Raw genomic sequence first — 26,695 nt, forward strand, 5'->3', positions numbered from 1 at the left:
AACTTCTCCCACGGGCGAGATCGGCCATTGTGTCGACGATCAGACGTCGATCGAGAGGGAGAAGAAGCGGTGCCACTTATGTTTGGTTGAGCCGGTGCAGAAAGAGAAACCTAAGCCAAAGAAAACTATTAGCACCTGATACTAGATCATACCAAAACAGACCCGGAAAAGACGGAAGATAGATAAGTCAATCCCTACTTTTCACGGGCCGGAGAGCAGGTCACGGCGAACCTCGTCGAAGATCGGAGCAGCCTCTCGAGGCTGCGATCCTGCGTCAGCTTCGGCGGGGCGTACAAGATCAGTCGTAGATTCGACGGCGTGCTGCGACGGCGTGGGGGTGCCCCGCTTAGAAGTCGAGCTCTCACGGCGGCTATCAAGGCTCCTGGATAGGGTCTTGGCAATGGCGCCCTCGTCCGTACCACGTTTGAGGCGGATGCTACCCTTGGCATCGACGTGCGCAGATGCAACTGTGCTCTTCGCTATGCCCGGTGTGGCAGGCGCACCGGGCTTCTCTTCTACGGCCTCGAGGAGATACCAACGGAGGCCGTCTGAAAGCTCGAATGGATTCTCCTCGTCTAGAGAGGCGCCGTCGCTGGCGTCCCCGAGGGACCGACGGTCTGGCACGACACCGTTCATTGACTTGGACAGATCTACAACCCGTTCCTCGATCTTGGTGATACGGGCGAGAAGCCAGTCTCGAGCTTGTAGTTTGTGTGAATCTTGCTCGCGGAGGAAATAGTGCGGCGCACCCACGTTGAAGGCTGCCCAGGAGCGGATTGCCTGATTCCGAGTTGGAAGGAAGAGAGCAAGGTCGCCTTCTTTGAACGATCTGTAGGCAATCTTGTCATGAGCCTCACTCTGGACTCGGTGGTATTTTTCACGATAGCCTCGAGCTTCCTTTTGCCATTTTCGCGCTAGGACTTCGATGTCCTTGACGCGTTTGACAACAACATCGCCAAATATAGCCACGTCGAACTGAGCTAGACTTTCCATGAAAGCCGAGAATTTGGTCTCTTCGTCCTCCAGGCTTTCGGCTTGCATCCAGTCCAGAAGCGTTCTGTCCGGCTTCAGGGATACAATACCTGACTGGGCAAGGCTTTCACCCAGGCCCGACGATGCACTGAGCTTCGAAGCACGCTGGACAAGGAGCTGGCCGTCTTGCTGAATGATGGTGAAACCCAATTGCTCGAGCATCCGACCCAGCTTTTCAACCTGTGTAAAGAGTCGATTTGAAAGCTCGAGAGACTTTGTACCCCGAGCTTCCAGCCGCGCCACAGCCTGCTCCTCAGTCTCCGAAGTGGCCCCTGCCTTTCTCTCCCATTCCGCAGCTTGGTCTTTCAAATTTCGAGCTTCGCTTTCAGCTTCAGCCAGTTTCCGTGACAGATCCGCCTGTTTCCGTTCCTCTTCGGCGATCTGTTCACGCAGTGCTTCGGAGCCATTCTCTCCGGCAGTCATTTGAGAGTGCAAGGAACTGAACTTAGATCGCTCTTTGTCCAGTTCACCGGTCAACTCTTCCACCTTTGATCGCGCGCTTGAGAGCTCCTCAGTTAGTTGCGACAATTCGGCCTTGCACTCGTCGAAGCTCTTTGCCCGCTCTTCTGCCTCCGACTCGAATTTCGAAACTTGTTCTTCAAGGGTCTTATTTTCAGCCATTGCCTGGGCTGCGCTCGATTCCGTGCTCTTGGCGTGGATCGTCAGGCCCTCAGAAAGAACCTCAATGGCCTTGATTACGTCGGGAAGTTCAGCAGGCACAATGCCCCCGGGCGAGAGGTTCATGAAAATAGCTTGGAGGGCTTGATAACTTTCCTGATGCTTTTGCTCGAACTCCGCTTGTCGGTGCTCGAGATCATCAATCTTAGCGTGGAGGGCTTCTTCTCGCTCTTGCCGAGTTTGGATCTGTGCATTAAGATCAACGATTTTCTGTGCATCGTCGGCGGAGCTGGCATGGGCATTTTCAAGGTCGACTTCAAGCTGGTGCATCCGATCGTCAATCTCTTGTCTTCCATGCTCTCTGCTATCCATAAGTCGATCTAGCTCTTCTTCCATTTCCTCCGTACGGAGTCTGAACTTCTTTAGCTCCGAGTCCAGATATCGGCGCTCATCTTCGAATTCGCGTTGGCGCGCTTCGAGGTTGCCTATGAGATCCTTTTTGGTGGATTGGGCTTCTTGGAACTTGTCGGAATTTGTTTGCCGCTCGGCGTGAGCTTCCTTGTGGAGTCGCTGGACTGCATCTCTCTCGGCCGCCAATTCTGCTTCAAGCGAAACGATGCGCTGGATGAGTGCTTTGTCTTCGGCAGACTGAGTCGCTGAGACGCGCCTTGAAGAGACGGATGACCGTCTAGATAGTGCGTCAGGGTGTGGAGACGCAGGTGAACCTGGGAAGTCTGGGCCGAAGTTGCCGCTCGGTGGCCGGCTGAGCTGGCTCTGACGATGCAAAAGGTCTTCCAACTTCCGGACACGGCTGTCAGACCCCTTGAGCCTTTCTTCCAGCTTTGTCTTTTCTTCTTGCAAGCTACGGACGGAGTCATCAGCACGTAATATAGAGCTCCGGCTCATGTCAAATACACTGCCTTGTTTGAATGCTTTGGCCCGTCGTCTCTGCTGTCGAGTGGGTGCATCCAGCTCCTTGAGTTGCTGGGTGAGCTCTTCCGCTATGTTGGTCAAGGAATGAGTGGTCTTTAAATCGTCGATGTAATACTCGATCTCTTTCCGAGCTACTTCAGGCCATTCTTCATCCTGACCTTGAAGGTTGACTTCGATTCCCGGCGTGGTGGAGTCAGTCACAGTCACAAAGTCTCCCATGTTTTTAAGCCATTTCTTTCTGCGGCGTTGCTCCTCATCTCTCAAGACTGCCATCTCCTCGGCCAGCGTCAGGGAATCAGTCTTGATCTTATCACTCCATTCTCGCCGCCGCACTGATTCGATAAGAATCGACCCGTATACCATTGGCATCTGAAAGACAGAGTAGATAATCTCAAAGGCATTACTTCCCACGTCCAGATTGACCATTCGTGCATGGGCGTCGGCAAGTCTAGACTCAAGTGAGGAAATCGTGCGCATATGCTCAATGGCCGCTTTCTCTGCGGCCCCCCGGCGCTGCACAGCGTGCTCCAGCGCAGCTTGAAGCTCGGTGCTGATATCCGCCAGCGATGGAAGAAGGTCTTGGGTATGGCTCAATGCGAGTCTTGATATATTGGCCAAGGTTTTCTGGTTGTTCGGCAGGCTGAGAACATGCTCATAGTCAGACCCAATCTTCTTCGCGATAGTCTCCACTTCTTCCAGCAGCCCATCCACCCCATCGGAATCTGAGGCAAGGGCCTCGTCCACCAAACGTTGAGTGTCCGAGGCGATGTCACCGATTGTCTTCTCAATGTCATGGACATTACCAGCAAAGGCCGATGATGCAGTCGCTGCCTCCGATCCAGCCCGATGAACCTCCCCTACGTCGACAAAGTCACGTAGCGTTCCGGTTGGTCGATCCTTGTCCATTTTGGGCGTGGACGGGCGTCCAAGAAGAGGGAAATCTTTACGTGCCGGAATATTGTCCAGTGTGGAAAGAGCTCGTTGCCAGCCATCTAAAGCAGCCCGCTGCTCTTCTAAAAGGCTATTCGCCCACGACTGTGCCTCTTGGAACCGATGCTCTAGGTTACCCACGTGAGACTTGAGGTTCTCCAGAGCCACGCCCACTGCGCGGTTTATCACATCGGTTCGCTCGTTATGTTCTCGGAGGTTCTTATCAATCGACCCACAGCGACTGGACAAGTCCAGTGCCCAGTTGCGCCGTGTCATATAAAGGTTCCGCCATGCCTGCAGGTCATTCACGTCTTTGAGAGTCGCTGGGGGGCTACCGGGTCGGAATGGTTCAGGAGGAGGTAGTTCCGGAAATTGGACGTCGCCTGGTTCACTGACGTATTGTCGGTCATATACAAAGATCTCGTTCTGCGATGGTCGCCTACGAGTTAGCTTGTTTCCAGGTCATGGTTGATATGATAATGCCCCACCTCCGTAGCGAGCGTTTGGACCTTGACATTCTTCCCCCGGGCGGTCATCAATATTTGCCGCGCGGGTGGAATAGAGGTATTGCGAACGATCCATGACTTCAGAGCATCGGGACTATAGAGATTGGACGGGCGTCAGCTGGAGTTCAGATAGGTCCATTCAAATATAGATAAACAGATGGTAGAAATCATCGAATAGAGATAGTGGAAACCTACGAGGCAAATGCCACTGGATCAGCCAGGAAATGCTCCCCAGTGTGAGCAATGTAGATGTGCAACGACATTACCCCCCTCGGCACCAGGCGAGCTTAGATGCTCAGTAAGAGAGAAATGTGAGAAATATTTCCCAAAGAAGGAGATACATGTAAGGGAAAAAAGAAATGTATCACAGTCCTGAAGCCCCCGATCAGGCTGGTCAAGACGTTGAAAGGTTGCGGAGCAACCTCATGTGGCCGGGGAAGCTCGCCCACCGCCTCCGGTCTCATCTTCATATCACCAGATACGCCCGCGTTCATGGGATCTACATATGTACATCCATGGCTGCAAAACATGGCCAGTCGCTGCCTCACCTGCAATCTGGCGAGGTGACACTACTAGATTATTCTGCAGACGACCCTCGCGATGTCTTGACACTATCGGATAAAGAGGCCTTGGTGCTGCAGCTCTACAACCAAGTCCAGGAACAACAATTAGAAAAGGCATTTCTCGAACAAGGTGAGTGATAAAAGCTTCGCTATACCTTTTTTTTTTTTTTTTTTTTTTTCTTTGCTTTTTTTTGTCTGTCCCTTTTTTCTAATCGCTTTCATCCTATTAGAACTGGAATCATTTTCGGGCTCAGATCCCGAAGAACAGCTCGCAATCGCAGAACGTGAGCTCCTAGAGGCACGATCCACTTATACAGTCAGGAGGAAGGCCATTCGCACTATCCTCATGACTGAGCCTATTCTCAAAGCCGTTCATCTGAAGGCTGCCACCCCTGCTGAGAGGTACGTGCCCACGAAAAGCCATTGAGCTAGACCCAAATCTAATAAAGGTATACATAGAGCCCTTCTTTGTCTGGTAAATCGTCGCGATGTCCTTGCACTTGCACATGAGAATCTTGCATCGGCACATGACTTGGTTCTGAGGCAACTCTCAAATCTGGAAGTAAAGAATCTACAGATCAATCGCGAAAACCAGGAACTGGTGCGCCAGTTATTAGAGCTCACAAAAGAAGATTCATCATGGAGAGAGAAGCTTGAAGACCATGAGCTGCTATCCCAACTGGACAGTCTTGAAACAGATTTGAAGGCGCGCAAAGCTCAGTGGGAGACTATGAAGTCCATTGCAAGTGCTGTGGTTGTTGCCAGTGGATTAAATTGGGCCGATGACGACATGTTGCGCGCGTTGGTGCTGGATGAAAGTGACTGATGTTTTTTTTTTCCTTTGACGCGTTTCGGATGTTTTTTTCCCCTCTAATTCCCCTAACTGTACGGAGTACTTCAGGAGCACAGGCGCTGTACGAAAATACCCCAAGTCTCCGGAACATTCGATTTCTGTTCCTAAGAGAAAAAAATGGGATTGGTAATTTTAGACGGAATAATGTGGATAGGATAATATTACACCAGGACAAGAGTCCATAACTGCAATAATGACGGCTATACACAGCGGTGTACAGTACCTAGGTATGTTGGTCGCATCGTAGAAGTAAGGGCTCTATTGCCGGATAAACGCATAACTAGTACAGTCTAATTAGGTACAGATGATTTACCAACATTGAAGTGATTTGAAGTTCATAATACAGACGCGAACTCTATGACGCTTTCCTGTCGGAAGGCGTGGAACTGTACGGAGTACGGACATTACAGGTGGATTAGCCCTTACACTGCCCCAGTACTGTACTGCAGTACCAATGGTATGTGTACGGAGTAAACAAGAGGGACTTCTCTCTGCTTCTCTGCTGAATAGAATGTTCATCGGTGGTCTATGCGCTTTTATGAATCCGACAATCTCTGCGGAGTGTCGACTTTTGCTTTTGATCCGTCGATCTTTCAATATTGTAGCAAGATGCCATCCTACTCCTCTGCACCCATGGTATCTGCAGATAAATAAGCAATGTGAGGGCTAGGTTAGTTAGAAGCTAGATAGTTAGAATATCCGTAGTCATAACAAAAAAAGACATCTATTCTGAATTTAGCTTGTGATAATGGTGTGATCCAGCTCTGTAAGGAAGGACTCTAACCTTCTAACTACTCTATCTAGGTAAGCCGTTTCACTTTGTAACCTATCAGTCGTGGATAATCCTCGGGCTAAGAAAACAGCGATAACCCTATGCCATATTCGTTCATGCTTATGACTGCTTTAGAGCAGGTATCCCCCTTTATCAACACGGTAATCAATGTCAATACTTCCCTAAGTTCCTAGGTACCTACCCAGCCGTGTTTCCAATTGGGGTTACGCTAAAAGGGTACGCCACGCTTATGATCTGAGCAACCATCCGCCCTTGCCTGAAGATGATAGTTGAGTCTGTACTCACACTGTTATGTACACACCTCTAGTCACGCTTTGCATGATAATTAGGGTTTGCACTATTACACAGAATTCCCAACCTAATGATAATCACACTGGTTTTGACACCGAGAGCTTATAAAGACCTTGTTTTCTAAATTATTATTTTACCAGCTAGAGGGACAATGACACCAATGATAGTGAACTGGGACCTGTGGTTTTTTTTTTTCCTAGGACCGCAAAGGTACCCCATACAAGTGAATATGTACATGTGCCTACGCATGACCTGGCGACTAGCGACCAAAGTTATTATCCGGAGTACGCTATACCAGATGGAAGTAAGTCCATAATGCTGAGTGTCTGTTCACAGGGAACCCCGAAACTGAATACGTTATGAAAGGTTCGATTTGTTATTTCTAGCTCCTTCCGCATATCTCTTAAATGATTTCTAGAATCTCTATGACATACATCGTAGCCTGCTTGCAACAACAACAACATGAGCTAAAAGAGCATCGTTGCCTGTCATATTATTCAGTAGAAAAAAAAAATTGCAATATAACTTAGATCAATATTGAAATTCAATGGCAAACACCTCGTAAATGACAGGTATGAGGTACTTGCCGAGCGAATGCTTTTATTATGGTGGTACCGTGTATCGTATACCTGTACGTTTGCGCGGTTTATTAATATGACGGAGCGCAATCCACAAGTCCCAAGTGCCGGAATGATCTCGTTTCATAACGCCGTATTGAATTCCTCTCATACAACAATTGATCCCACAAAGACGTGCCTTTGAGGAAAAAAAAGAAGAAAAAATTGCAAGTGTATGAATATATCAATGGCAAACGATAGTGATGGAATCATTAAAGGTAATTTAAGGAAATAATACGTAAGATTTCGGGGAATCAGTGCGAAATAGTATGGTGGACAATGTAAATTACAAGTAATACCCATACATTTCTCTCAGCCAGTCAGCGAAACCAGCGAAACCGTGCTTGCCTTTCCCTTGCTGTGGCCCCCCTCTCTTTGCTACTACTACGGCCCTCCCCCCTCTACTCTTCTCTTCTCTTACTATCTTCCTACACTACCAACTCCCCCATACAAATCGCTCCCATACAAAAAAAAGGTACTGCATATCAACGAGTATATACACTTTGGCGCTTTTTCACCACCACCACCACATTCCCCTTTTTTTTCCGGTTCTTTTCGTCCTTGGAATCATTTATTTTCGCCTCATTCCCTGTCTTCTTTTTTTTCCAATTTGCGCCGACCCTGCGGTCGCGCGCATCTCAATCTATGTTTTTGTCCACTCAACTAACATGGAAACGTATAGTTCCATTTTTTTCAGCATATTCCAATTCGTGATCTTCGTATTCATGTGAGTTGATCTTATCCCTATCATCCTGAAGCTCTGTTCCCTCGGTCGCAAGTGATTTGCTTGCGCGCAACGCGTCTAGCAAACACACGCGTCTGCCCTTCTCCCCTCTCATCTACACTCCGATTCCTTTTATTCCATGTCAATTGCGCCTATGAACCTTCACTTGACTCAATTGCCCATTTCTTTTCTCCTGCATTACACCCGTTGTGGCAAAAACCCTTGGAAACCACATCTAACCTTCATCAGTCATCATGCCTAAGGAAAGCACCACCAAGTCCACCCGCAAGGCTCCCGAGAAACGCGTCCAGCGCCGCAAGAAGGGTAAGTCAACATGCAAGTAAGCTACTTGTCATCGGCTTGTACTAATTCCATCCTAGACCCCAACGCTCCCAAGCGCGGTCTGTCCGCCTACATGTTCTTCGCCAACGACAACCGCGACAAGGTTCGCGAGGAGAACCCTGGTATCAGCTTCGGTCAGTATTGATCCTCCAGCTTCATTGTACATATCTAACACCCCTACAGGACAGGTTGGCAAGCAGCTTGGTGACAAGTGGAAGGCTCTCAGCGAGACCGACCGCAAGCCATACGATGACAAAGCTGCCGCTGACAAGAAGCGCTACGAAGAGGAGAAGGCCGCCTACCTCGCCAAGGCCGAGGAGGAGGAAGAGGAAGAGTCCTCCTAAGTGCCCTCTTAATCTCACTTCGTCTTTTGCCTCTGGGCGTTTGTGTTTCTCTAATGGTTCTCTGATCTTTTTTCGGATGGTTTCGTTCACGGTTTCTGGGTTTGGAGGACGGCTGGGGTTTACTTGCTTCTGAACTGTTCCTCTTTGCTCCTATCGAGGGTATTAAGTTATCAATGGGAAATCTCAACCTTTTAAACTAGTGCCAAGACTTCTTCCAAGTAGCTTCAACATCGTAAGAACCGTTAAGAAAAGCGTTGGCAGTGTCCCTTACTTGTGGGGATGATTCGAAGCAAGCTTCAGTCTGTTATGCAAGGGGTGTTATGCGCCCTCTTCAATTGACCTCTCACTACGGAGTAGCTCTGAATGTGACAGCCTCGGGGAAGCTTCGGGAGCTCTGGAGAGCTGAGCTTTTTGCCCCGCGAAGCAGGGGCTTACCGCCTGCGTCATTCACCGCCCCAATAATCCGGGGTCGAAGCTCGAAGCTTAACCTTGAGTTTGTTTCCAAATGTTGTGAGTACATGGGGATCCTCTAACCAGCAGTCTATCCGATGGCCACGGGCTTTTATAGGGAGATTCCGAACCGGACCAAGCGGAAACCGAACAGAAAGCAGCCCGATCCATCACAAAGCGTTGTCCACTGCAATGAACTGGAAGCCTGCAGCTATCTGGAGCTCGATCGTGAAACCCCGACTCGAAACCCTCAAACCCCACCTGAAGATGCACACGTTTGACGTTGGTGAAATTTGGGTGGATAACATGAAACCCGCCATGTTCATGCGGTATGCGCGGGGTTCGACAATACGATATACGACGTGATACGGTGCCATGATACGTCAGGATACGGTCACAGAATATGGACACGACGGTAAGCAGAGCTATAACAATATAGGGCGTTTACAGTTAGGGCTCACAATGCGATGAGAAGAGAGCAGGGCGACAATACGATACGATGATACGGTCACCACGACACCGGGCTCGCGGATATGATTCAGTATGTCAATGCAGGAAGGACACAGGACGTTCACAGTTAGGGCTCACAATGCGATGAGAAGACAGCAGGGCGACAATACGATACGATGATTACGGTCACCACGACACCGGGCTCGCGGATATGATTCAGCATATCAATGCAGGAAGGACAAACGTTCACAGTTAGGGCTTACGATGCGATAAGAAGACAACAGGGCGACAATACGACAATACGAGGATACGGTTACCACGACACCGGGCTTATAGAGTGATTCAGCATATCAACGCAGGAGGACACAGGACGTTTACAGTTAGGGCTCACAATGCGATGAGAAGACAGCAGGGCGACAATACGATACGATGATTACGGTCACCACGACACCGGTCCGGGCTCGCGGATATGATTCAGTATGTCAACGCAGGAGGACACAGGACGTTTACAGTTAGGGCTCGCGAGATCGCGGAGCGACGATACGATACGATGATACGGTCTCACTACGACACCGGGCTCATATATATCAACACAGGAAGGACACAAGACGTTCACTGTTAGGGCTCGCAAGGTAAGAAAACAGCGGAGCGACAATACGATACGATGATACGGCCTCACCACAACACCGGGCTCGCGGAGGTGGTTCAACCATACCAGCGTCAGACAATGAGCTGATTATACGGGGCCTTGAATCGGGAAGGCGCCGGCGAACAGACCAGCCTTAACAACGTGTTTGCATAAGAGCATCATACATTCGGGACTGGTGAGTCTTATGCATGTCGACTACGCTCTAAGCAAGGGCTAGTTAGATGGCTGTCTTCAAAACCGGTGTTCTATGGCACATTGACACAGTCACGCAAATATATTCACACAGTTCCAACCAGCACCATATGCTAAATCTGAGGCTCCTCGATATTTGATAGCCTTCGATGGGCTCCTGAACGGAATCTCCACCAGCGCAGTGGTCCAAGCCATGTTGATATTGTATTATGTGTACCTATTCACTTTTGAACGGGGCTTTGCTGGACTTGTCGGCACATATGCGCGAGCATTGTGCATTTGGGACAATCACGATCTTGTTGTTCTTGTCTTGGATTCATCGTTTATTCGGGCATATGCGTCAGCATAACAAGCGTGTGATACGTGTGTACTCAACGAGCGGAACACCTAAATACATTTGATTTGTTTGATTTTATACTCTGTCAGACTGGTCTTCTGTAAACGCTTTCTATTCACGCGGCCTTTCTCTATTGAGAATCGGAGGCCATCTGGGGTAATTTGGACAGTGGCCTTGTGTGCGAAACCAATGCAGGAGAGCAGTGTGTAGAGCAAGTACTACTACTAGTAGTTCTGCAGTTATAGTGAGTAAATCCGATATGAAAAAGTCCGTTAGATAGGGCTGATGAGCCCGGTGCAGTTAGGAAACTGTACGGAGTAGACCATGTAAGCCGAACGCGAGTATCCATGAAGTTATTCTGAAGTTATTGGGTTATACAGCCTATGTGGATCTTCTTCCGAGTGTCAACTTTCGCTCAGTATGGTTTCCATAGTGACCGACTTGGCCCCAAATAGTCCTAATAAGCCAATTTACGCGATTCATGGTGGGATTGATGTTCTAGCCCGCTTCTAAATTCAAGCTTTGCATATCTATACGTGGCGTACGTACTAATTGTTCCGCATTTTCCTATACTCGAGGTGCATGGTGTGTTGTCACACGAATGCAATGCAAGCCGGGTAGAGGAGATTCGTGGCGACGGTATACCTTATAGTTGCCAGCTGGCTCTGATTTTTAGTATTCTGGATATAATAGTTAGAATCCAAGAGACTACATTCTATTATAGTGTGGACTCTGAGGTGATTGTTCAAAATATCTGCTACAGCAACACTATAAACTTCGGGCTGTCGAGTATACCAGTCCAAAAAGGAGCGCACACAGCCGGAGACTTCGAACTGAGTCGAGGCGAGTCAATCGACCTGTAATATTTGCTTCTCAGTACTCGTGGATACTCCACTTGGTAATCTACCTAGGTAATCCCCCTGGTTTACTTGACTATCATGCAATATGTATACAATTTGCGCCTGGAACCAAATCCAGTCAAGATTCATTCTCTACACTCTGTACTTATCCCAAGCGCTTTAACCTATGATTGGTCTAACTGAAGGGGCTGTAAGACCGAGCAGTTCTCCACATTTAAGGCGGAAATACTTTGTGAACCATGGGAATCCGAGTCAACCGAAGCTTATACATACCTAGGTACTAGCTTATCCTATGTTATTATACCTACAACATAGGTGGTATACACCTTCTGTCACTGACAGTTCAACAACAAGCGGTCTATTGAACGGGAGATGACGAGGAGAGGACTCCACCCAGCCCCGCCATTCGCGCGTGAACACGTCAGGTCTTGGGCGCAAGGGAGAACCCTGGAGAGCCTCATGGGCCCTTTTTCTTTTATTTTTTTTTTCTCTTTTATCTCCTGGGATTTTTCGTCTTTGTTAAATAATCTTAATTGTTCGCATGTGAGCCTATTGGCCTATTTAGTTCCTAATTTTTTTTCCCTAGCCCCTCTCCCATAGCCCTCCCCACCATATCCCTTTCCCCCTCCTCCCAAAAAGAAAAAAACCCCCAACCTTATGGCCTAACCATCCGGACTATAAGATGGCTCAGGCTCTGCGCGCATCTCGCCAGAGCGCCGACGACGTGGCGGCTGGCTTTTATGTATTCCGAGATCCTCTCCCAGAACACGTGGGCGACATCACCTCGCTCATGTCCGAGTTATACGCAATCAGCTCATCCTTGTCCACCTTGGAGCGTCTAGCTGAAGATCCACGAAAACGCCGTTATTTTGAGTTGATTAAGCCCGATTTGAATGTGGTGCAAGCCAGTTTCGCATATACCATCGAGGATATCGGCGATATTTTCCGAGGTCTCGATGGCCCTGATGCTAGTCCAGCAAGATACAAGCGCACATGGGTGATTTTGAGCCGGTTCTTTTGGGATCAATCAAATTACACCCTGGCCACCCGCCTAGCCAAGTATAAGACCGTCTTTAAAGAGTTCAATGACTTGTTAAAAAAGTAGGTGCTCCGCAAAAAACACCCAGTAGGAGAAAGCGCATGCGTATGCTTATCTCGTGTTATTAGTGATCACTACACCTCCTCGCTCCTCGTGGGTCTCGTCAATGGCTTCAAGGTTCTGCTCTCGATTCAAGATAGCCGGTTTGCTGCTCGCTTTGACGGCATGACGCTCCGCCCAGATGACTCGCCTCCCGGCTACCGCGCGAGCACTCCGAGCCCGGTGTGGGAGCCTCCGCTTAGGGAGCATCCAGTTAGGGAGCATCCAGTTAGGGAGCATCCAGTTAGGGAGCATCCAGTTAGGGAGCATCCAGTTAGGGAGCATCCAGTTAGGGAGCATCCAGTTAGGGAGCCTCCGGTTAGGGAACGCCCTCTGTGGGAACGTCCGCAGAGAGAGCGTCCAGTGAGTGACCGGAACACACGACGGCGGAGGTCATACGAGCGCACTCGACCGCCGCATTTGTCTCCGCCGCCGATGTCGCCTTCATCGGCCACTTCTTCGGATTTTCCGCCGTCTGTACCGGATATCCCGCTCTCACCACTTACTTCTACATCTGCAACGACGACTACTAGCCACTCGACTAGCCCTGATATTATCAAAGAGCACTGGGCTAAGGATACATTTGGGTCTAGTAGTACCAGCACTCCTCTACCATCTGTGAGAGAAAGGTGAGCTATAGATGACTTGTTCATTTCGGGACTTTGCTAACATGTTTGGCAATAGGTCGCACTGCCGTGGGGAACCTTATCCAGGCATTAAACAATCAATTAAAGACAAGGGCTTTGAGGAGCTCCTCCAATTGCAAGTCGAGGATATTTAACCCTCTTTGAGCATGTGTTCTAACTCACTATAGATCCCTGAATGACGAGACCGACATGCGCGTATCCTTCTACCTAAGAAGATCAGACCACCGCGTCCGCATCCTTTGCAAAGAGCCCCACCGGACAGGTCCTAGTGACTACTACTGCCTGCCACTTAATTTACTAGAGATCTTGCGAGATGGCTCTTGTCTCCGACTATGCAGGCGGCGGAATCGCGGGACAGAGCTTGTTTTATGGACGCAATTGAAGTTCACCACATTGGAAGGTCAGCAATGCCCATCTAAACTCTGCCTTGGCTGATGAAGTAACGACGCTTACATATTTTAACTTTAAAGATCTGGTGCTATTCCATAACACATTCCTTGCATTGCGCTCCCAGGATGCAGGCCACCCTATCGGAGAGATTTTAGACCACGAGCTGGCACACGAGCGGGAACGTTTTGGAGCGTGAGTCCATACCAAGAAGGCGAACTAAGTGCCGAATAGCTGACATCTTCTAGCACAATCAGGGAAGATGGATATACACACGCGCTGCGCATATACAAAGATAGGCTGACCGGAGCCATAAGACTCCAGTCGTCGGTCCACGACGGCGAGATGAAACAGTATGTCAAGTGTTGACTTCACGAACCTAACCTTGAATTCTAATAACAGTAACCGCAGCACACCCGTCTGGACTGCGTTCGTCACTCACAACCTCGGGAAACGCAGCTGGCTCAAGTCATACGATTCCCGGACAGTGATTGTCCGCGATATCAAGCCTGTGATATTTATGTCTATGGATGATTATAACCCCCCGCAGACATCGCAGGGACATCATGTCCTGGAGTTCGAAAAGCCTCGTGGTAAGTGGTTAGACTGGAACCAGATCTCGAGTTATTGCTGACTGACTGGACTTGATATAGATGCCAGGAATTTCCTGGAAATCCTGGATGAGCTGGGTCGAGCTAGGGTACGGACTGTGGGACCTGCTTATAATTGGAATCTCTGTTCTGACATGAGTGATGAGTTATGTTGATATGACTGTGATGATTCAAGATTTCCACTTTTAGTAATGGTAGCCATTCTCGTTATTAACGCTCTGTGCATATGTAACGACCGTGGACAGACTGGTCGACCAGGAGGCCTTAGAAGTGATCTTAAATGCCCCCGGGGGTGATTACAAACGGGATTCGTTACCTACCTGGTACCTACCTAGGTAAGTACTTACAATGAGCTTCGCATATCGAGCTAAAGCACTCTAGCTTTGGAGATGCTCGGACACGTTGAAAAATACGCCTACAGACGGATGGACTAACCTCAATAAAGCTCATTGTTTGGAAGTAAATGTGCAAGTTAACTAATGAAGGGGTATCACACATACAAAAGAAAACGCAAAGTAGAAGGCAGAAAGCAAATTGTCAATCAAAGCGCGTGCAGATGCAAGGGAAACGTGATGATACGTCACTTGGCCACCGCAAAACACTAGGGAAAATAACCTAGGAAGGTTTCCTCCTTTTCCTCCTTTGTAGTGTCCTTGTCCTTTACAGAGTCATCAATATCATATGGAGGATAAACCATGGCGATATATCGTCGCGCCAGTGGGCATGTAGTCCAGTCATATGGAGTGGGGTTCTCAGGATACAACAATCTCGTGGGGGGTGGTTTAGGTGGAGGTGTTGCTTTTGGCTTAGGGTTGCGTTCAGCTTCGAGGTCCTCTAGGCGCCGTTTCTCCTTGTACTCGTCGGAAAGTCTCTGGATCTCTTTGAGTCGCCACTCTATGTGAGCATTGCGCTCAGCCATCCGCTCCTCGTCCGTTTTCCGCTTGAGTATAGTCTCCTCTCGCAGAATTCGGAGTTCTTCCATCTGCTGCTTGCGCTCTTCCTCGTCCGTGGAAAAGTTATAGAATCCAGTTCCACGGTTGCGAACCTCTGTTTCGGCGTTGTAATGCTTATTCTCTGGCGGGGTAGGCGAGCGGTCACGACGAGCAGCAAGATTGGACATATGCGTCGCGATTTTGGCATCGGGATTGAAGGCTTCCGTCTGAACAGTCTCTCCGTAGATTAAGTTGTCGGGACGAGCAGGGCGCCAGCGTTCCTGGGCAGCTCGGGCACCTGCTTCTTCATCCTTGGCGCGAGAAGCTTCGGCAGCTTCACGGCGAGTGCCACGGCGAGAACGGCCGAATTCGTCTTCGTAGGAAATAATTGACGCATTGTCATCGTCGGACTCATCTTGCTCGACCGCCTCCTCGTTTGCGTGCTTGAGATCAAAATCAACCAATACGTCTTTCTCCTTGCGTCGTAGTCGGGCCAGGTAGGCGTCCGGGTCCGATGGATCGACCGGCATGTCGTCATCATCACTGTCGCCGACAAGATGTAGTCCCTTCTTCATATCATCGTAAAGTCGCGCTTTTTCTTGCATGCGGCGTCGAGACCGGCCCAGCGTGTTGGCGTCGACGGAGCCAATGTCCTGGGTGCTTCTGTGGACCTGCTTGACGGCCCTGTTGTCATCTGCGAGATCGGCAGCTGCGCGCTTCTGGGTGCCTTTATTGTGTTTTGAAAAGATGTCTGACTTCGAATCCTTGGAAGGACGGTGGCGCCCACGCGACGGAGCGGAGGCCGCATCTTGGGCGATGAGTGAAGAAAGCTGAGAGGTGAAAGCGAGGTTGGAGGAAGTGGTCTGTTCAGTTTTGATTTTCTTTGAACGGGGTTGCCCGTAGAGGGAGTCCTGATCAGCAGGCATGATGATGTGAATGGCACGGGTTGTGTAATGTCGAGAAGCAACTTGCAGGTCTCACGGAAGTTCTACGTCCTACAATGCCACCGGCTTATCGATAAGCCCGGCCGCAATATACACCGCCTAACCTTGGAAGTCATTTTCTGCCACTGTTGATGACTAAGGCCGATGTTCGGGGCAGCCCCGCGCCCCCACTACTCAGGTGAATCGATCGCGTCGTGACTCAATTGATCATTATCTTAGTTTTGATCTGGTACTGAACCTGTGGTTGAGAATTGAAAAGTTAACTGATCGAAATAATCAAGAAAAACCAACGAATCAACATCATGTCGGCTAGCCCTATCTTCCTCGGTGTCATTGGTAAGTGTCCCTCACTACTGAGTTTGGAAAGTCCGAATTAATTGAGTACTAATGGTTTGATGAATTAGGTGTCGGAGGCGTTGGTACTGCCTTCCTCCAACAGCTTGCTCGTCTCCCCAATGCGCCTCAGCTTGTCGTGCTTGCCCGCTCCTCCCAGACCCTTCTTGCTCCGACCCCCGCTTACTCGCCGGCCATCCCCGCCGCTGACTGGGCCACAGCTGCTGCTACACCATCTCTGACCAAGAGTGGTGCCCTTCAGGCCGAAGAAATTGCCACATACCTTGCCTCGGCCCCTGGCCGTGCGATTTTGGTCGATAACACTTCCGACATTAGCCTCGCCCGGCAATACCCCACATTCCTCAAGAAGGGCATCTCAGTGGTGACACCCAACAAGAAGGGGTTCTCCGATGATCTGTCCCTGTGGAAGGATATCTTTGCTTCCGCAGCTGAGGGTAAGGCTCTCGTGTACCACGAGAGCACTGTGGGCGCCGGCCTGCCCGTGCTGTCGACCTTGAAGGACCTGGTGGCCACCGGTGACGAGGTTACCCGCATCGAGGGTGTGTTCTCTGGCACTCTGTCTTTCCTCTTCAACACCTTCGCCCCTGCATCAGGCTCCTCCGATGCGCAGTGGAGCGCCGTCGTCGCCCAGGCTAAGGAGCTGGGCTACACCGAGCCTGATCCTCGTGATGACCTGAACGGCATGGACGTTGCACGCAAGCTGACCATCCTGGCCCGTATCGCTGGTCTGGAGGTTACCAGCCCTGACTCCTTCCCTATTGAGTCGTTGATCCCCGCTGAGCTCGCATCTTTGCCTTCATCTGCGGACGGCATTACTCAGTTCATGACCCGTCTTCCTGAGTTTGATGCTCAGATGGCCAATGTCAAGGACACTGCTGAGCAGCAGGGCAAGGTTGTGCGCTACGTTGGTAGCATTGATGTCGCTGCCAAGGCTGTCAAGGTCGGTCTGCAGTACTTCGATAAGGACAGCGCTATCGCTGGTCTGAAGGGCAGCGACAACATTATCAGCTTCTACACCAAGCGCTACGGCGCCAACCCTCTAATTGTCCAGGGTGCCGGCGCCGGCGGTGACGTTACCGCCATGGGTGTTTCGGCCGATCTTATCAAGGTTGTCGAGCGCCTGCGCTAAATTGCTGAGTCCTTGGAAGTGTAAAAAGATATACCATGGCCCCCAAAATTTGACAATGCATATAATGAAACGCACCCTTAGATCCAATCCTTGTGTCATATCTACTATGTATTTCACGGATCTTGGAAAGAACCCCAACCTATTTAGTAGTTCCGTCCCTCAAGAAGTCCTTCAATGCTTCTCCCCACACATCTCCCTTCTTATAAGTATGCATTTCTGGCACATTCCCCTTCTTCAAGCCCTCGATAGCATTCGCAAGATCCTCACCAGAACCCTCATCCTTAATCTGCCTAACCGGATAAACATAAGTGTGGATGGTAAAGACGAGGGCCTTAGACACCGGCAGCCGATGCAATGTCTGACGCTCACACCGGAGAAGAGTCTTTAGTGGTATCAGCACCGTTCCATCAAACCAACTTACCCACAGCTCACATACCTGATCAACATTCAATTCTCCAAGCTCAATAGCCTCCTCTGTTTTCCCCGGCACAGCATGTGTTCCACCAAAAGCAGCAAACAAGTCCGTGTCAATAGTAATACTCCAATTGACCCGTTTCACAAACTTCCCAACCTCAATGCGCGCAAAAAATTTGTCCATGCTGCGCTCGATTTTCTCCTGGTAACGCGGGACCGGCCCATGAATATCTACCAAACGCAACCCAAGTTTCTTGCGCGTATTGAAGCCAGACGGGAAACAGGTCGCATATGCTTGTAGTACATATCTCGGCTGTTCATCGCTATCGGGTAAGAGCTCAGGGAGCAGGATCAGGAAATCCTCGTCTACTGTCTGGGCGAGGATTTCCAGGGCTTGGATTGCTGGTGTCGTTGACGACAGTTTTGTTGACCAGGTTGCGCCTGTTACCAGGTTTTCGAAGAGCGTGCTTTCGGCGTTTAACTGGAACATGCTCGGATATCGGGTTGGCAGGTATGTTCCGAGCATGAAATTGTATAGTTCCCCAATGGCGGGGCGGATACGAGCGTCTTCCTCTAGGGTTTGGTAGTTGTTGATTGCCACTACGATATCGTGGTGCTGGTCGAGTATGGACTTGCGGAGAGCGAGTCGGTTCTTGTATGTTTTGTCCATCGGGATGAGCTCTGATGGATCGAGGTTCTCAAGTGCTAATATAGATTAGTTTATACATGTGTCGACCTTTGTGATATATAATATAGCACATCTATATGAGAGCAGACCAACGGGACTCACCCATGGTCAAATTATATTTGTCTTTTCCTTTGAATGGCCGAAATTGTAAAGGCTCAGTCTCCTCCCAATTGAATCCCTCTAGAGGTGTGATGGGGGATTTCTTATTGTCCGAGCAAGTTGTAGTCTTTCTCACGTATGCATTGGCCTTTCGAGGTTGTCGAATCCTCCAGATGGCAACACACAAGCCCACGATAAGAATGCAGAGCAGGAGTTTGGAGAATATGGGCCATGATGCATCAATGGATAGCTTGTGTAGAACTTCCGCCATACTCAAATCACTATGCAGTCGATAACTATGGGTGGTTGAAGTTTATGATTCTTGCTCATCGGGGAGTTTCATGCTCAGAACAACTACTTACTCCGCATGAGCTCCGCACGAGAAAGCGAACTTATCTTGGAGACTCGTATTGAGGATTATCTCTCTCCACTTTCACTGGCTGAACTGTCCGTGGATGTTTTCCGATTGACTCATAAGGCCGAGATGACCTCGGGACCTGCGGGGTTGGGACTTCGAGATAAGACGGTTGGGGTATTATTAGATTGGCTGCTCAGTGCCTAGGACATACTTCATAACAGCTTATACTCTGGAAGTATCGTACAATCCTCGATTAGTATAAGTCACGTACATGGTGTACCTAAGTGCTCTGCATATTGGAAGACTCGTAGTGTTGCACGATGAGATCCCGAGAGCAATAAGAGAAACATATGGTTGCTCGTACAGTCCAACCGACAGAAAACACAGACGAGAGACAAAATAATAACACAAGATCATAAACATCATCACTCCAAGGGGTCCCAGTCATCACATCTGCGAGCTCCTTTGTTTCAAGATCCCATCCCCACTCAAATGTGGATTCAATGCTTGGACAACAGGGCTCACATTCTCCTTGCCGGAATCCTGATTTCTCTCGCTCTTAACTCGTAGAGAATCATCCAGTTTGCCCCCTTCGCTATCGCCGGTGTCTGTCTCCACGCCGCGCAGGCCAAATGCCCTCCGTTGCCCGCCCGGACGTTCATTCAAGCTCGGCGCGCGAGGACGCTGTCGACCACGTGCTCTTCCGCCAATCCACGGGATCTCCCAAAGAATCAGACGATATATCCAGATTGTTGCATCTAGGAGTATGAGGAAAGCCCAGGGGCCAATGGTGATAAGACCGAGGAGGAACTGCGGAATCCGGGGTAGATCAGCGACTGCGTCATCGGGAAGGGGGGCTAAGGACCAAGATCGGAGAAAAGAAGGGAAACTCACGAAGATGCGAGCTGCCCAGCTCTCAAGATGGGTAAGCTCCGACGGAAGTATGGAGTACCACGCCATTTTGGTGTGGACTTGGAGAACTGATGAACCTCGGGAGGCTACGGTTGCTGGTGGGTTGGAGCTGTGTCAGTGCTTTGGCGCGCTGCGATTCGGCCCACCCTTGCTGACAGCTCCCTTTTCACAGTTGCTTCATTTTCTGAGCCCAGTTCGGCATTTCGGATTCTCGGTTCACAAATGAAATGTAGAGAATCAGATTGCACTGGCACCACTTCGATTCTACGATCAAGGCACTTCGATCTGATTGGCTGGACCCTGAATACCGTGGACACGTGAGGTATATGGCCTGACAGTCCAGGTGTCGATTCACTTTGTCACAATTCTTAACATCCTTCACTCTTTTTTTAGTACATTAACTAACTCAAAGAGAAATCGCTGCTGTTGCACTCTTCATTAAATCCAGCGTGAGCTGAGAAAACATGATTTAAAATTCATTTAGTGCCTTGATATCTGCTCTTATCCTAGATATCGCGCTAGGCGGATTAACTACCATTCGACATGCGCAATTTGGTTGGAGAGTGCTTGCTGGGACTATGTAGTTGGGCCTGGACATTCTAAGGATGCGTTGAATTAAGGAACTGGGGTTGGAATAAGTAATATTTGTATTATAACATTTAGTTTATCCTTCATGTGTACATGGTGGTGTCCATATGCCGCTTGAGCAGACAAAAGGATTTTTAAATCGTGACCTTCGTGTTTTGAAATGACGCTGAGTTCCCCCCGAAATGTTGCTCGCCAAGATAGAATACAAAAAAATTCCACAAATGCAGATGTTTGGCCCAGAAGGCCGGATGTTCACAGATCACAGCCTACCGCTGTGGACGATAAGCATCGTAAGAGGTGTACGGGGGCTCGTCGTCCTGACCGACAGGTCCGTAACCACGCCAGCGAGCGAGTGGATTCGTGATATCCGTCTGTGCAGGAACCTGCGCATGGCTGAGTAGTCTCGATTCGGCCTCGTCTGTGTTTGAGTATGCTCCTGGTGCCGAGGTGCCACTGTCGCCCCGCGAGAGCGGCACACGGAAGGCCGGGTGGACCAGTCCTGTCGGGTCTTGGTGTTCGTAGCCATTGTGCATGTGCAGCGGTGGCATCGATGGCAGAGAGGGTGCCGGTGATGAGGCACGAGATGAGCTGGGAGACCACTCGCCTCTCAGAGTACTGCGGGGTGTGTGCGAGCGCTCTGTCATCAGGTCCTCGGGCCGGCCGTAGATACCGCCTCCGAACTCGTCTCGGAAGTCTGCGCGATCCTTGTAGTACGAGAAATCGAGATGGTGCTCCGGGACCACCTCGAATGGCGCAGGTTCGGCAGACTTGCCGGGCTGGGATGCGAGCATCGGGTTCATTGCGATATCTGAGTATTCGCCGCTCATTTCTCCCTGGTCCAGACGACCTTGGTAGACATCCTTTAGTGCCTCGGCTGCCTTGGCGTGCACCATAGGTGTCAAAAGTGGTTTGTAAAGGGCAGGGTGTCCGAATTTGGCGTTCAGACGGTCTGACGCCTTCTTGTCGGAAGTGCTCGCGCCCAAGGCCTCGGCGTCGGTTAGATTTGCACGATTGTAGAACTCGATATCGGAGTCAAACGTCTTCATGCAATAGATCTTGAACCCGATCATCAAGAAAGGCAGAGGTATCACGCAGAACACCATGTTCCACGTGCCGCTCGACTTGGCAACGAGAGCGATGATCACATTGGCAAGAATAGTAGCAAATACCAGGCGATTGAATAAAACTCGCCAAAACGCACCACCAGACTCATTCTTAGTCACGAACACGTACATCAATAGATACTTCTTCAACATGGCATCCACACCAAAATACAATGCCGTCACCGGCAATACAATGGGTTGCAAGGTGGCGAAACAGAAAGCCACGGTGGCATAGAAGAGGAAGTAGTTGTAGTAACTGGCGTAATCGAATGGCGGCGGCGCGGTCCACTCAATGGCCTGTCGGGGTGTGGGTGAGAGGAACGTCTTGGCGAACCAGACCCAAGCCATGGTAACCAGCTGCACAAGATCAATAGCAGCGCCGAGATTACGCTGCAAAAGATAGGTCACCCAAAACGGTGACACGGTGCATAAAGCGCTTACCAACTTGGCGTACATCCGGCTTTCCAAGATGGCTTGCCAAGCGTCTTCGTGGTGGTTGGTTTTGTCAACCACAAACGATACGAAGTACCAAGCAGCCGAGAAGAGTGAAAAGACGATCAGATTGTTGAAAACGAAGAACGCATACAGATGCCCCAGCACGTGGCGCTCTCGGGATGTTTTAGTCTTGCTGCCACCTTTAATCGAAAGTCGACGGAAGATGATCGGAAGTGCCAGATACACGAGCGAAGTCAGTGCGGGCGACGCAATACCCTGGACCGCAGCCCAAACGTTCGGGTTCCCTGACAACGAGGTCTGGAACGCCGGCCATACCAAACCCAGATTTGACAGGTTGGACAAGAAAATGGCAATCAGACCGTTAGGAACAATCCACACAACTGTCAAGCATGTCACCCAGATAAAATTGACCAGTCTCTTCCACTTGCGTGCTGATTTGGTAAGTGGTAGGTTTTCCCAGATAATATCGCTGGGCCGCGGGGCAAGGGCAATAGTGGTACCCTCAGGACGCTTGCGGCGAGCGTTCCATGCCACAGCATGAGCGTGCTCGATATTGTCCCAGCTGGCAAAGCCGTACGGCATGGCGTTTCGGCGATCAATCGACGCCCGTCCATGCTTGATTTCCTCTTCCAAGACGCGAATCCGGACGGACAAGTAATCAATCGCGTCCACTTTGCCGCCAGGGTATTGGTTGCGATGTTGACGAGGGGGGCGTAACGTAGGTCTCTTCGCAGGCAATCGGTCCGGATTCTTGAGGTACTTGGCCAAAACAGATTCCAGTTCTCGGACCACCTCTTCATGTTCTTTGATAACCCGGGGCAAACCCCTGACGTTTCGGCCAATCGCAGCTCGTGGGAGGGCCGCGGTAGGGTTAACCTGGTCGGTCAGTCGCAGGATACCTTCGTCGGTACGGCCATTGGGAGGGATGTCCGTGATCATCAAGGTTCGAGCATGCAGACTGCGTTGGTATTCAGAGCTTTGAAAATATTGCCTCCGCAGGTTCCGTACAACGCGATAGTTTCTCCACAAAAAGTAAACAATAATGAGATCAAAAGCCCAGGCGCATACAACCTGACTCCAAATAGCCGTGGGATTGGTGATGTTGAGGGGCGTCATCAAGTTGAAGGCAGAAGACGCCGATTTATCACTAGGACTCTGGCTCTGTGTGACATTGACCGGTATCATGACAAGGCAGCCTATTATGCTGAGAAAGATGAAGATATTGCGGCACATTTTTGTAAAGCGAAGGAAGATTGCGGCGTCCAGGCCGACTGTCTCAATCAACTGCGCTTCCCGTGTATTGATCACCGGTTTGACCCAGGCGAAGAAGCCCTTGCCCACCGGGGGCGGAGTGTGTTTGAGGTCCGCATGCTTGACTTTGGGCGCATAGACAAGCGAATGACGAGGTCGGACAAGGGAGAAGAGGAGGGCGAGTAGGACAGTGACGCCGATCGAGGTGCCTAGCGAGGCCCAAATAGCAGTAACTGTAAACTGAAGCTTGTCAGTGTGTTGTTCCCTCTGCCAAGACAAATCAAGCTTACTGCAGAGCGAAATGGATTCGCGATAAGCTGGAGGAAAGTATCCGTTGGATCTGCGCGGGCATGCAAACTCAAATGATGTAGATCCATTACGTTAAAGCAGAAACGAGTGATCCGGCATGAACGAGGGGCCGGAGGGAATCAAGAGCCCAGCATGAAGGTGAAAGAGAATAGATTAAAGAGGGAATGGGGATCTAAAAAGATGGGAAAAAACGAGCGAGCAGATGTGAGACAAAAGATAATAATGCACGAATGAAAGGAAAAAAGGTGGACTCCGTTCTAGACTAGATCGGTTATTATTAGAAGTTGGATCAATGGGGTTATTGGCCTCTTGGCTGGCTTAGCGTCCGTTGATCACCGCCGTTAGGGAAAAATGGAGCCAGCCACTTTTCTGCAGAGATTGTGAAGCCCTATACGGAGTACTCCGTACAATTCGATGTTCCCACGGCTCTGGAAATCAGATTTCGCGTCGACATAAGGCGTTCCCCTGTGGCGCCCTGACACGTTTCAAGTGTTGACCCATCGACTGCTGTATCATTGGCAGTCCAGCAGCCTGTATCGAGTGGCACACCAATCAGTTGGCCAAAGTAGAGAAAGTCTGGAACATTGCGATTGTTTCCAAGGTAGCACTGAGTCTAGTCATGTAGGTACGTTATGCCAGGTACGTTCCAAGGTTGTGCCACTTCCAAGGTTGAAGGTTGTGGGTTCGAGGTTTGTCTCTGGTTTGTTGCCTAAGGCCATCATTGATGCCTGGATACATCCATACTTCATATTGATTCATCCTTTAAGATTTGATCCAACTACAAGATATACGAATGGTCAGCCACGAAAATTTAGCGTAGCCTCTTAAGATCAATTTAACAGCTGTGGTTCATTACTCAATTCCTCTTAAGCACTCCATGAAGGTTACAAGAATTCTGCCAACAACGGAGATATACCCCAGCTAAAAACCTTGGTGACGTATGGAACGCCATCTTTCAAGAATGGTCGATATTCATTGACCCTTCAAAAGCCCAGGGTACTGTGACAAGGGCCACGAGACCCCGCACGGCCGAGAATGCTGACGAGTTTCAAGACCCCGTGCACGATGTTTTGCACTTGAAGCTTGAGGTCATATCCGACTCCTGATCGCCGCATTTGCAGGTGGTCGACTGTGACCTGACAGTGTGACCGCAGGTATACGATATCATGTTATAACACATATTGTTAGGAGATAGGAGAGTAGCCCTGGAGGAGGTATGACATTAGCTATGCGTAAGATTTTTACTTAGAACAGTGTAATAAGGGAGCCGCCAGACATACTCAAGCCTTAATAGATTGGTTTCTTGTTGCTAGGCTTAAATTGGGTGCAAGAGATCTGAGGATTGAATCTAGAAAGGAGGGGCGGTTTTCTTTCGGTTTATATATTCAATCACAAACATATGACAATTCAGAAAGACTGGTAATAAGGCACGTCCCCATATTGACGGTCATATGCCAGTGTTATTTTGTTTGCTTCGCATTCTGAGCCAGTTATTATTGGATAGAAGGCTCCTAACGGGAGTAGCTGAGCGGGGTGAGCAAGGATCGTGGGCTTCATATCACAAACCAAGTTATGACAGCGCATACCCAAGGCTCCTAACGGGAGCAGCTGAGCGGGGTGAGCAAGGATCCCGGGGCTTCATGTCACAAGCCGAGTTATGACAGCGCATACTCAAGGCTCCTACAGTGATAAAGTCTCTTATCACAAGTCTGGTAAGAAGGTAAAAGTCGCGATTTCGATTCATGCATGGGTCTAGCACCGAGCGCCGAATCATACCAGAACGAGCACCCACCATCTCCGGTCTATGGCCGACGGCCTACGCACTACCGCATGTGTCGCTTCTCTTAAGTTGATAAGAGTCTGCTCTCGACTGGCAATCACACGAGCGGAAAAGAAATGTGTCTAGTAGAGGAGTAGAGCTGTAGATCGGGTACAGTTTGGTGGATCTTTATTGTTTTCTCTATGGCCTTTATTATCCACTTCGGACATAATACTCTTCCTTCTCTTTCTATAAGCCCGTGCCAAGCAATTTTAGTGTTTCAATAAGCTTAAATAATGACCAAACCAAATAATGTGTTGTTTCATCGGTTTCTTCTGTATACCTTCCAAGCAGTGTATGGCACATGTGTGCTTGATCTTTTAACTACAAATCATAGATTTTTACGATTATAAGTCTGCTCATAAACGTTGTATAGTAGTGGTATTATCGCTATTTACATCGTCAAGTCATCGAGAGGCAGAGATTCCGCCTAGATGGTGCATAGAACGAGCGGCTCGTGGAGTTCAGGCACTTTAGTTCTTGGCAGCCTCTGAGATATTGTTAGCACCGTATGTCTTCTTTTAAAGAAATCAGCTTTGTTCAATGGTTTGACTTACCCTTGTGGACATCAGCCTTGGTGTTGTGGGTGAACTCGTCCTTCTTGTCGGAAAGAGCATCCTTGGCAGCGCTGGCGCGGGTAGAGACGTTGGCATCACTGCTCTTAGCGACGTTCTTGTTGGCCTCCTTGGAAGCCTCAGCTCCAGTTCCCTGGACGGTCTCAGCGACGTAGTTAACGGCTTGCTGTAATGTTCTGTTAGTCAATGATAGGACAAGTATGAGAGTGGAGTCGATCACGAACCTTGGCGGTCTCCATTGTGAATTTGAGAGTTGGAAAATGTGGTTTGTATGAAAGAGTTGTTTGTGATTGTAGAAGATGAGCTGTGTTGAAGAATAGTTGAACTTCTAGGGAAGTAGAAGGGATATTTATAGTTTGGGGGTTCCCATCTACAGGGGCAGTGATGTCATGACGTCATGGAAGGGGAACCCAGTTTCCACAGGCATCGCCAAGTTTACCCGCATTCAAAGCAAACTCTTGGAAGTTGGTGGCTGTTGGTGGCTGTAACCCCAGCTC

At 49.6% G+C, this 26,695-nt stretch overlaps 9 protein-coding genes across 9 annotated transcripts; 4 read left to right on the plus strand and 5 right to left on the minus strand.

The window, feature by feature from the left end:
* Nucleotides 1-201: 201 nt before the first annotated feature.
* atg11 (autophagy protein ATG11) lies at nt 202-4,282 on the minus strand (the record flags this gene model as incomplete). Its single annotated transcript, XM_061212653.1, has 3 exons — nt 202-3,939; nt 4,002-4,113; nt 4,215-4,282. 3 exons carry the CDS (start codon nt 4,280-4,282, stop codon nt 202-204), a joined length of 3,918 nt encoding a protein of 1,305 aa, XP_061069674.1.
* A 252-nt stretch (nt 4,283-4,534) lies between these two features.
* Nucleotides 4,535-5,408, plus strand: N7525_003271 (centromere protein H; the record flags this gene model as incomplete). Its single annotated transcript, XM_002559282.1, has 3 exons — nt 4,535-4,712; nt 4,813-4,984; nt 5,042-5,408. 3 exons carry the CDS (start codon nt 4,535-4,537, stop codon nt 5,406-5,408), a joined length of 717 nt encoding a protein of 238 aa, XP_002559328.1.
* Nucleotides 5,409-8,114: 2,706 nt separating this feature from the next.
* Nucleotides 8,115-8,546, plus strand: nhp6 (high-mobility group nucleosome-binding protein; the record flags this gene model as incomplete). Its single annotated transcript, XM_002559281.2, has 3 exons — nt 8,115-8,184; nt 8,241-8,336; nt 8,386-8,546. 3 exons carry the CDS (start codon nt 8,115-8,117, stop codon nt 8,544-8,546), a joined length of 327 nt encoding a protein of 108 aa, XP_002559327.2.
* Nucleotides 8,547-12,166: 3,620 nt separating this feature from the next.
* N7525_003273 (uncharacterized protein) lies at nt 12,167-14,422 on the plus strand (the record flags this gene model as incomplete). Its single annotated transcript, XM_061212654.1, has 7 exons — nt 12,167-12,585; nt 12,652-13,251; nt 13,437-13,669; nt 13,740-13,851; nt 13,905-14,009; nt 14,059-14,249; nt 14,310-14,422. 7 exons carry the CDS (start codon nt 12,167-12,169, stop codon nt 14,420-14,422), a joined length of 1,773 nt encoding a protein of 590 aa, XP_061069675.1.
* A 446-nt stretch (nt 14,423-14,868) lies between these two features.
* N7525_003274 (CCDC174 family protein) lies at nt 14,869-16,125 on the minus strand (the record flags this gene model as incomplete). The annotated part of the gene is made up of 1 exon (XM_002559279.1): nt 14,869-16,125. The coding sequence occupies one exon, from the start codon at nt 16,123-16,125 to the stop codon at nt 14,869-14,871; it is 1,257 nt and encodes a 418-aa protein (XP_002559325.1).
* Nucleotides 16,126-16,445: 320 nt separating this feature from the next.
* On the plus strand, nt 16,446-17,626 carry N7525_003275 (homoserine dehydrogenase; the record flags this gene model as incomplete). The annotated part of the gene is made up of 2 exons (XM_002559278.1): nt 16,446-16,479; nt 16,548-17,626. 2 exons carry the CDS (start codon nt 16,446-16,448, stop codon nt 17,624-17,626), a joined length of 1,113 nt encoding a protein of 370 aa, XP_002559324.1.
* A 139-nt stretch (nt 17,627-17,765) lies between these two features.
* On the minus strand, nt 17,766-20,145 carry N7525_003276 (heme-dependent oxidative N-demethylase family protein; the record flags this gene model as incomplete). Its single annotated transcript, XM_002559277.2, has 5 exons — nt 17,766-18,008; nt 18,063-18,745; nt 18,831-19,077; nt 19,711-19,995; nt 20,080-20,145. 5 exons carry the CDS (start codon nt 20,143-20,145, stop codon nt 17,766-17,768), a joined length of 1,524 nt encoding a protein of 507 aa, XP_002559323.2.
* An 806-nt stretch (nt 20,146-20,951) lies between these two features.
* On the minus strand, nt 20,952-23,872 carry N7525_003277 (putative DUF221 domain protein; the record flags this gene model as incomplete). Its single annotated transcript, XM_002559275.1, has 2 exons — nt 20,952-23,735; nt 23,786-23,872. 2 exons carry the CDS (start codon nt 23,870-23,872, stop codon nt 20,952-20,954), a joined length of 2,871 nt encoding a protein of 956 aa, XP_002559321.1.
* Nucleotides 23,873-26,096: 2,224 nt separating this feature from the next.
* Nucleotides 26,097-26,437, minus strand: N7525_003278 (uncharacterized protein; the record flags this gene model as incomplete). Its single annotated transcript, XM_002559274.1, has 3 exons — nt 26,097-26,113; nt 26,181-26,364; nt 26,423-26,437. 3 exons carry the CDS (start codon nt 26,435-26,437, stop codon nt 26,097-26,099), a joined length of 216 nt encoding a protein of 71 aa, XP_002559320.1.
* Between the last annotated feature and the right edge of the window lie 258 nt (nt 26,438-26,695).

The sequence above is a fragment of the Penicillium rubens genome, assembly GCF_028828025.1.
Source record: "Penicillium rubens strain IBT 27055 chromosome Unknown utg000002l_segment0_segment0, whole genome shotgun sequence".
Taxonomy (NCBI): Eukaryota; Fungi; Ascomycota; class Eurotiomycetes; order Eurotiales; family Aspergillaceae; genus Penicillium; species Penicillium rubens.